Source organism: Lonchura striata, chromosome 5, assembly GCF_050655825.1.
Source record: "Lonchura striata isolate lonStrDom1 chromosome 5, ASM5065582v1, whole genome shotgun sequence".
NCBI classification, from domain to species: domain Eukaryota; kingdom Metazoa; phylum Chordata; class Aves; order Passeriformes; family Estrildidae; genus Lonchura; species Lonchura striata.
The window spans coordinates 71892772-71902681 of record NC_140707.1 but is presented as its reverse complement, the minus strand read 5'-3'; the positions used below and the strand labels follow the sequence as shown (position 1 = coordinate 71902681).

General features: G+C 55.4%; 1 protein-coding gene and 1 long non-coding RNA gene across 9 annotated transcripts in view; both read right to left on the bottom strand.

The window, feature by feature from the left end:
- Window positions 1–1234: 1234 nt before the first annotated feature.
- The window catches only part of TRIM9 (tripartite motif containing 9), a 68490-nt gene continuing 59814 nt past the window's right edge, over window positions 1235–9910 (bottom strand). For 4 of the 8 annotated variants that reach the window (XM_021538454.3, XM_031504892.3, XM_021538455.3 and 1 more), the window contains 5 exons: window positions 8135–8176; window positions 7101–7124; window positions 5807–6110; window positions 4987–5149; window positions 1235–2796 (listed from right to left, as the gene is read on the bottom strand). In XM_021538454.3, coding sequence (XP_021394129.1) covers window positions 2734–2796; window positions 4987–5149; window positions 5807–6110; window positions 7101–7124; window positions 8135–8176 — 596 coding nt within the window. In that variant the 3' untranslated portion in view covers window positions 1235–2733. The remainder of the gene's footprint in view (window positions 2797–4986; window positions 5150–5806; window positions 6111–7100; window positions 7125–8134; window positions 8177–9910) is intronic. The other 4 variants (XM_021538456.3, XM_077783880.2, XM_021538457.3 and 1 more) reach the window with 2 other exon arrangements.
- Window positions 8575–8964, bottom strand: LOC146767444 (uncharacterized). The gene is made up of 3 exons (XR_014955865.1): window positions 8835–8964; window positions 8745–8762; window positions 8575–8713 (listed from the first exon to the last, which is right to left on the bottom strand). It is a non-coding gene; the product is annotated as an uncharacterized LOC146767444 (long non-coding RNA).

Genomic DNA, 9910 nt, shown 5'->3' with positions numbered 1-9910 from the left:
TATAAAACCATTCCCCCTTGTCCCACTGCCACAGATGCTCTGGCCCTGGGCTGTTCCCTGTGCTGTACATGACTTACAGGCTGGTTTGACATGCTGCAGGGAAGATGCAGCTTCCTGTATCTCCGGTGTTCTGGGCACATTCCCACTCTGGAAGGAACAAACATTCTTCTGAGATGCACTTCACCCATTAGCATTTTCTCCTTTAGCCCTGGACTCGAGCCCGTGATGAGCTCAGAAGCTGCACATTGAAAACCTCTCCTGAGTCACTCTGGGAAAACAGAGCAGGCACTGATATCCCAGCAGTGAGTCCTTCTCACGGCCCTGGGAGAACTGGCCCTGCTGTTCCCTTGGAAATAGCTCCTCCTCCACTGCTCTGTTACAGATAGATATTAAAATCTTGGCTTCTCGCAAATGGATTTTATATGTGTGGTGTTAAAGTAACTTTGTTATAGAATTTTTACTTCTGTTGTTAATTAAGCTTAGTGAAATTGCTGATATCAGTGTGCTTGTGTTAAAATGCCTGCCTGGATGGGATAACATCCAGTGAAAACAGGATGAGGACACCTGTACAGATCTGCCACCTATCAGCACCCACTGTCTGGAGAAAGTGTGGACCAAGGCCCAAACTAGAAGTGGTAAAGAGGAGCCAAAACCACGGCCAAGAAACACTCGTGCTCTAAAAAGGCAGAGCCAAGGAGGGGCAATGTAAAATAGTTCCTGGAATATGTAAACTAGCTTATGGATATACATGAGTCTATGAATATGCAACAGACTGATGTCAGGGAAAAGGTATTTAAGGGGTATCCCCGAAGGTGAAGGTGTGCTCTTAGCTAAGTGCCAAGATGCACCCAGCCAACAGCCTCTTGCTCTGTGGTCCTTGTCTCCTATTGTCCTTTATGAAACTTTTTACATTGTCATGGGAGAGTGAATATGTTTTCCATGGATCCCTTAGAATTTTGCCTCTATTTCATCTCCCTGGGCAGATGGTGCTCTGTACCCAGCCTTGGTCATTCCTCCCTCCTTCCAGGGATGGGGCAGCCACAGCTTCTCCGGGCAACCAGTGCCAGGGCCTCCCCACCATCACAGCCAAGAATTCCTTCTTCCAGCAGCTCCCTCCCGTTGGCCGGGTTCTGTTTGTTCCCTGCTGCTGTCTCTGGCCAAGGACAGTGAGGGATGTGCCCCGGGGGGGGACGAGATGGGAAGCGAAGCACAGAGATGCTCTGGAAGCTCTGCCTTTCTCTGGTAAAAGTCCTTTATTAGAACGGCAAACATGACACCTCTGGTCAGTACAGCGGCTGTGTGCAGCTACCATCGCGCAACAGGGGGGACGACGTCTTACACTCACTGGGACTCTAAGAAGCACCATGAACACCCTAAAGAACGGGGGATGACGGCTGGGAGAGGAGCCCCAGGTGAGCCGGCCACGGGGGGCTCCTCAGGAATCCACCGAGGAGCTGCCCGGCGTTGTCCCGCAACACGGCTCTCGGCAGCTGGGAGCAACTCCTCGGCAGGAGTCAACGAGATAGCACCCATCCAATAAATTAGGAAAACTCAATGCTGGAGCAACAAGGGGATGGACGGGACCGTCCTAGAGGAGGGCACGCTGCGGGGAATGGGCTATTTACACTTGTCTTTCTGCTGGGCCGGCGCTCCCGTCGCATCCCGGCCGGATCCCGCTGCCCGTCCCGGCTCCGCGTGAAGCCAAGCGAGGGGATGTGAGCGTGCTCTCGGCTCGGTGACGGGGCTGGCACCGTCCTCTCCTGCCTCTGGATTACCAGAAAGTCAAGCAGGGGATGCTGCCGGCAGCAGCGCGTGTTCCTGAGTGCATGGCGGGGCTGTGGCCAGCTCTCCTTCCTCCCCATCCCATCCCATCCCCACCCCGGGCAGACCCTTGCTGCAGAATGATTCTCCGGTGATTGGAAGGACACTATCAGTTGAATTTAAGGCTAGGCTTTGTATGGCAACTATAAAAAAATAAACACTAATCTCCGAAGAGCCGGGCGAGGCTCTCCGGTCTATGGCTGTGGCGCACGTGCTGGCACCGAGGCGTGGGGGGCCCCGTGGGCGTTCAGCACCCGAGCAAGGGGCTGCCAGCACCCGGAGCACCTGGGGACAGGATGGCCACCCCCTGCCCCGTAGAGGCGCCCCGGGGGGACACAGGACAGAGTGGGGTGTGTTGGTAAGGACATGGAGACTGACTGGTAATCCAGGACCCACCTCTACACATGACCGAGGGTGCTCTGCAAGAAAGGCCACAGGGGAAAGAAATAATCCTGCCAAGTAACCAGGCTGGCGTGGGCGGAAGCGTTCCCGTGGTGGGGTCCCTGGGGCTGGCCCCACGGGAGGGGAAAGTGAGACAGAACTGCCCCCCCCCCCCCTTCAAAACCCCAACTCAAATCAGGAAAACCAAACCTAAAAGCAGACACAGGAGAACAGCTCAGGCTACCTAGGTACTTCATCAGCCAAGGAGAGCTAAAGAGCGAAGCGCACACACACAGGACAGCGCGGAGGCCGGAGAGCGGCCAAAGCCAGGATCTTCCTTCCTGATTTGCTTCCCCACCTCCGGCCAGGGGCCGAGCAGGGACCCCACAGCTGGGCAGGGACCCCACAGCTGGGCAGGGACCCCACAGCTGGGCAGGGACCCCGCAGCTGGGCAGCCTGGCCTTGTCCTGCAGCGGGGAACGGGCTGGCTCCTCTCCCCCCGAGAAGAGGCAGCCGGCTCCGGGAGCATCCTCAGGGCATGGCCGAGCGCGAGGCGTAGAACTCGGGCACTGGCAGCCCGGTGTGCAGCGTCACCTGCAAGGAGAGACACGGGTCTCAGCTGTGTCCCAGTGTGCCTGCTGGGACAGCCCGTGGCGTGGCAGCTGGCACACTGTCCCCAGAGAGGGCAGGAGCAGCCTGGGACAGGCAGGATGTGACCAGAGGTGCAGGTGTCCCCTGAAGTGTGGCAGGGGTTCCATCCTGGCGTGTTCCTCACTTTTCTGTGATGCTGGAGTGAGCTGGGACTGCTGGTTCCAAGCCCCAAATATTCCCAGCTGGCTGTGTACAAATCCCACAGCTGGCTGCCTGAGAGGTGGGACATGGCAGGAGCTGGGTCTTTGTGCAGGTGAGATGGACAAGAGGGGATGGGGGGATCTGAAGGACAGTGAAGACATTAGAGGAGATCTTGGAGAAGGCCCTGAGCTGAGTGGGGATGGGGACAGAGAGGGGACAGGGACAGTGGAGGGGATGTGGCTGATTTCTGGTGGGAGCAAGGAGCTTGGTGGTGAGGAAGCTGAGCAGCATCAGGATGTTGGGACAGGGCCATGCTCACACAGGCACTGGTGAAATTCAGTTCCCTCCACAAATGCTTTCCTCTGGGAGGAGAGCACAATTCCTCTTTTTATTGCAGCAGCAGCATTTCCCCCTTCAAATACAGATCTGAAGAAAACTGTCTAAAATACAGTGATTTCCCTCCTAATTAGAGTTGTTTTCAATTAGGCATATACCTCTGAAGAAGCACAATAAATGGCTTGGCTTAATTAGCAGCCTTTTATCAGCATCCCACAGGATTTCTGTGTTGTCAGGGGATTTAGGCTCTGCCTTGCCCAGGGAACTCACAAAGCCAAGGGGCTCCAGAGATGTGTAGAGGACTGAGGTAGGAGTTAAACCCAGCACACAGCAGGATGTTTTTACCACACCAAATTAATACAGCACCTCTAAACCCAGCACAGACAACATGGGCTTCGTTAGTGTTTTCCAATTAAACATTTCCCAGTCCTTCTCCAAGCCAGACAGACTCCTCTGCCAGTGAGACCCCTGGGATGGGAAAATTTAGCAAAGATGCTCCCAAAATTTGGGCTGGTCCCAACACACCTTTGTCCCAGTGCTGCTAGAAAATTGTCACTGCCTTGGTGACAAAGCCCTGGATCCTGATGGACACAGCACAGCATGTCCTAATCCATGCATCCCGAATTTGCAGAGGCCACTTGGTGCCTCTGCCCTTGCACAGAGGTGATCATAAAATCCTAGAGTGGTTTGGGTTGGAAGTGACCTCAAAGCCCATCCCATTCCACCCCCCTGCCATGGCAGGGACACCTTCCACTGTCCCAGGCTGCTCCAAACCCTGTCCAGTCTGGCCTTGGGCACTGCCAGGGATCCAGGGGCAGCCACAGCTGCTCTGGGCACCCTGTGCCAGGGCATCCCCACCCTCCCAGCCAAGAATTCCTTCCCAATATCCCATCTCTTCCTGCCCTGTGGCAGTGGGAAGCCATTCCCTGTGTCCTGTCACTCCAGGCTCTGTTCCAAAGTCCCTCTCCAGGTTTGACACCCACTGAAGAAGACCCTGCCAAAATGATCCATTAGGTGCAACGTGTCCTTGGATGTGCCTGGGCAGGGTGGGAGGTGCAGGCAGTGGCAGGGGGGATGTGCCAAATCCAGGGTGTGCCAGGAGCATTCCCTGGGACAGAGGACAGCAGGAATGTGCTCAGTGAGAAGAGAAATGAAAGATGGAAATACCAGGTTGGTGTCACCGCCTGGGGATGTTCAGGAGAGCTGAGAGAGGGAGACAAGAGGGGTTTGAAAGGTCCCAGAGGAAAACAGGCTTTGAAAGGTCCCTTCTCCCTGGTGATGCTCTCATCCAGGACCTGGGAGAGCTGTAGGAGCTGGTGAGGCTCTTGGGAGGGAGCATCACAAGCGCAGTTATCAAACCCCATCCCAAGGAGGGCTGCAGAACCCCGGTGCTTCAGCAGCCCCGAGGGAGGAACCTGGAGCAGGGAGTGAGGCTACAGGGAGGCCTGTCCTGATTCTGGAGACTCACAGGTGCTTTAGGGTGCAAGTTTAGCTCCTTCCAAGCCCCCCTTGCTGCACGGGAACCCTCCTGGTCCTGCTACTGAGCAGCAACTACTGCAGGGACAGCAGCACGAGGGGCAGTGTCACAGCAAGGTCACCTCTTCCCACTGCTGGGAATGCCACACCCTGCTCCAGAGAGCCCAACCAAGCCCGTACCTGCACGTTCCTGTTGAGGCTGACGGCGGGGAAGAAGAGGCCCTCCAGGTTCTCAAAGGCCACGGGCCCTTGCTGGTCCTCGTTGATGGAGAAGGTCAGAGTCCTCCTGGTCAAATCCAGCAGCACTCCCACCGTGGCGCCTTTCGTGATCCCGCCCTCGGTTCTGGGGGAGGAGAAGGCTCAGTGGCCCCTGTGCTCCTGGCTCAGGCCACGGAGCTCAAGCACTGATGATGGTGAACACCACAGCTCACCCGGGAGCCAGGCTCCCATCCCAGCTATGCTCATCATTCCCTGGGATCCTCCCCCTCCACCCTCCCATGGAGCTGCTCTCCTCCTGCCGTGCTGTCTCCAAGGGAAAAGCCACCCTGAGAGCAGCTACAGCCACAAATCCATGGGGGAAAGCACGAGGAACCGTGGAGCAAAGCCACGCCAAAACCTGCTGATCCATCAGGGAACGGCCCTCAGGGCTGCAGGAAGGTGACCCCAGGTTCTTCCCCAAGTCCCCACTCCCTCGTGGAACATGAGCAGTGGCTGTGGCGCAGGGATGGAGGCAAAAGCTGCTGCAGGAGTTGCAAGGGTTTGGCTGTCACCGGGGATGCCAACAGGAAGAGTCAGCACGGCAAAAGTGGTGGCAAGCAGGGAAGGAATACTGGAACACCAAGCAGCAGGGCCTGATCCCCACTGGGGAAAGGACACATCCTCCAACGGAGACAACCAGGATTGATGCCACCCTTCGCTGTGAACACTTGTAGGTGCCACTATCAAAGCCACAAAAGCTCTTTGGGCTGTGCTGTCCCAAAGGAAGCCCCTGCCCACCTACCTGTTGGTGTGGGAGTTGTTGTGCATGAACCAGCTGCGGTTGTTGTCCACGTACATGGCCCAGGCCTTGTCGTCCTTGCCCAGCATGGCATCCTTGAGGACGTCGATGCGAGCCACGCCGAAGGCCGGGTCGGGGTGGTTGTCGTAGCGATCGATGGACAGCTCCCAGTAGTGGAGCCCTTTGGAAAAGCCCGTTTTCCCCAGCACCACCCTGTCGTCGTAGCTGTTGCAGGTGACAGTCAGGTTGTCATTGGAAAAGATGATGTCAGCGTGGGCAGAGGAGGGGTCGAAAGAAAACCAAGCAACTGGAACACACAAACGGCACGGGGTTAGCGCGGGGGGGACGCGCCGGGGCCGCGTGGAGCGACACAGACAGGGCATGCGGCATGCACGACACCGAGCTTCCACCACGGAGGGACAACTTCCACCACAGGAAGGCAACTCCACCACGGAGGGATGCTCTGAGCTCCCGTGGTTGCAGCTGCCAGTGTGCCTGAGGTTTTATGGCCAGGACTTGGAGGAGTTTCGCTCTTGCTGCTCCACGGCTCCCAGCGTCTCAGCTCAGTGAGCCTGTAGGATCCTCAAAATTTGGCCTTTGCAGGAGATGTGATCCTCACCAGGTCTCCAGGCTCTAACATGATTATGGAATCATGGAGTGGTTTGGGTTGGAAGGGATCTTAAAGCCCATCTCGTTCCAACCCCTGCCATAGCAGGGACACCTTCCACTATCCCAGGTTGGTCCAAGCCCTGTCCAGCCTGGCCTGGAATGTAACTTACTCTCAGGACCAAGTGTCAGGCCAGGGAAGTTGACTGAGGATCAGCAGATAAACTCTGTGTGTGTATTTAAGGGCTGTTTTTGGGAACCAAAAGCACACACAAAAGTCTTAATTTACTGAGTGACACAAAAGAAACCTCCCTGCCAAGCAACGAGCCACACCTAAGGCAAGAACTCATGGGAAGGCTGGAAAATGCCCCAAAACCTCCAGGATTCCGTAGGGCTGCTGGTTTAAATGCACAGGACTCTGTTACTGCAAATCTGACAGACACAGTGTCACGTCCTCGACAAGACAGAGGGACAGGGAGTCATTCACAAGCCACCAGCCCGGTTCCCCAGGTGGTTTCCTCCAGCCGAAAACGTGAACTGACACATCCACAAAACACTCTGACGGCTTGAAAAATAAAAAAAAAACCACTCGGGTGAGACTGATTCATTGGTTTATTGGAACGTTTCACGGGACAGCTGCCATGCACGCGGCCGCCCCGCGCTCCCCGCGCCGCACACGGGGGTGCCGTACCTGCCACCATTTTTTTAATGTCAACTGTGGTCATCCCCAGGGGAAGGCATGCGGGAGAGAAAACAGCACGTCAGCTTGGGTTGGGCAGAGGAGGAGAAACCATTCCTGCTTGTCTGTGACTCCAGCCAGAGCACGGAGCTGTCGGCACTCCGGATCGAGAGGCGCGAAGATGGGCTGGGGCTGTCAGAGGGTGCAGGGTGAGGAGGGAATCCCACAGGGCTGCAGGCTCCTTCTCCCAGGGGAATGAGCAGGACTGGCCCTGCAGACAGGCTGAAGAGGACAGGCAAGCAGCAGCCACCTTGCTTTAATTAGCTGTAAAATGGCTAATTGCACCCACGGCATTCGGCCCACGTTCAAGTGCCTTAATGAGCAGGGATGTGTACTGAGAATCGTGGAATGGTTTGGGTTGGAAGGGACCTTAAAGATCATCCTGTTCCACACACTGCCGTGAGCAGAGACACATTCTGCTATCCCAGACTGCTCCAATCTGGCCTTGGACACTGCCAGGGATCCAGGGGCAGCCATAGCTTCTTTGGGCAATCTCACAGCTGGAATTTCTTCCCAATATCCAACCAAACTCTGCCCTCTTTCAGTTTAAAAGAAGAGGAGAGCAGAAGGATCAGTTCTCAATTTCAGGGCCACTTCCAGAGCACTGAGCTCAGCCTTCTCCTTAGAACCATAGGGGGGAAAACCAAAATGCCTTTACATCATCCAGCAGTCATAACTTCTCCAAATTTGCCTCCTGCCTGAGGCACTGATGGAGTTCTCATTCTTGGAGGGATTTAAAAGCCTTGTGGATGTGGCACCTGGGGACATGGGCCAGTGGTGGCCTTGGCAGTGCTGGGGAACAGCTGGACTCGATCTTAGAGGGCTTTTCCAACCTCAACAATTCCATGATTCCGTCACATCCGGGAGTGCTCTGCAAGCAGGGTACGAGCAAGAAACGCCGCTCAGTCGCCAAAGAAAAGATAAAAAAGCAAAAAGAATGAAGCAACACGCAGTAGGTGCCAGTTAATTGTAATTAAGATACTTGCCTAATTGGGAGTAAGGCGATCCTTGTGTGTCAAAATTGCATCCTATAAAGAGATACTACATTTCACACATCACAGCTAAGGAACAACAACCTCCAGACAAACACTTGTGAGCATTTCATTGTTAATTAAGCATCCAGTAGCCACGGGAGGCCTGATTCATTAAAAGCCAGAGGACACGGAGAGGGGTGGTGAACACAGCCTGGGAGTTTGAGTGTGGACTTTTTATAAAGTCTGACTGCTCAGGACACCAAATTATTCTGCTTTTCTCCAGAAAAGAGGCAGGAAATCTTAGCCTTGGTGGAGTATCTTGACTGCTTGGTAAAGATTCTCTAAACTGACCGAAAAACCACTCCTTGAAGGACAGGGATTGAGAAAAAGGCAGCTCCTGATGGGTCTGGGTGGGAGTGGAGCTGGAAAGGGGATCCGTGGGGGCTGACACCTGCCTCAGAGCCCAGAGGGCTGTAGATTCATCAGCTGCAAAGGCAGGATGTGTTGGGGTGCCCTTCATGCTGCTGTGCCTGATTCCTGGCTGCAAACACCCCATGGGAGCCAGGGACTGATCCAGGAACTTGTCCTCACCTATTGTCCTCACCTAGGGGCTTGTCCTCACCTAGGGGCTTGTCCTCACCTAGGGGCTTGTTCTGATCCAGGAGCATGTCCTCACCTAGGGGCTTGTTCTGATCCAGGAGCATGTCCTCACCTAGGGACTTGTCCTGATTCAGGAGTTTTTCCTCACCTAGGGGCTTGTCCTGATCTGATTTTTTCTCACCTAGAAGCTTGAGCTGATCCAGGAGCTTGTCCTGACCTAGGGGCTTGTCTTGATCCAGGAGCTTACCCTGATCCAGGAGCTTGTTCTGACCTAGGGGCTTGTCTTGATCCAGGAGCTTGTCCTGGTCCAGGAGCTCGCCCTGATCCAGGAGCTTGTCCTGGTCCAGGAGCTTGTTCTGGTCCAAGAGCTTGTCCTCACCAGGAGGAGACACCAACACACGGTCTGTGTTGGCGTTGCGTGGGACAGCACTCAGGAAGGGTGCTGGATTTTAGGGCCACCCCTGTCCAGCTCTGTGCCTGGTTTCCCCCTCCTGCCCTGGTGTTGGTGGGAAAGCACCTGGCTGTGGTTTGTGCTCCGTGCTGTGCCAAGAGGCTCCTCCTGAGGCTGCTTTAATGAATCCTGCCCCGTGTCCCGACTCCAACACCGCTCTCTCCAGGTCTCCGCGCATCGCTGTGCTCCAAGCTCTCGTGAGGGACACACACACCCTGTTTTGGCGTTCAGGACCCCGTTATTCCCTGTCCCCCCACCCCAGAGTGGGGCTGCAGAAGGTCCATGGTGCACACACGGGTATCGCTCACGGGCAGCACGGAAGGGTCCCGGAACACCGGACACAACGGAAGGAACGTCCGTAACAAAACAGCGTTGGAAGCCATCAGCTCACAGCAGCACGATGAGAAACCAAACATAAAAAGCAGAAAGAAAAGAAAGTTTGCAGGGTCCCCTCCCCGGTTATTCTGGCAAGGATCATGCTGCAGCATTCCTCATTCCGTGTTATGGGATGGAAGTCAAACAATCGGGGGCCCCCATTCTTCCAGGGCTTACACCGGAGAAAGCCGGGAATGAACTCCTTTGGAGCGGGGTAAATCCGGGGTGCTGGAAGAATCAGGGCCCAGGATTTTTAGCAACAGAAGATGTGCAAAGATTGGTTAGAAACAGCTCTGAGAGAGCCCCGTGGCTCCTTGCTGTCTGCCCCAATCCATCCCCCAGTCTGCCTGACCTGCCTCCAT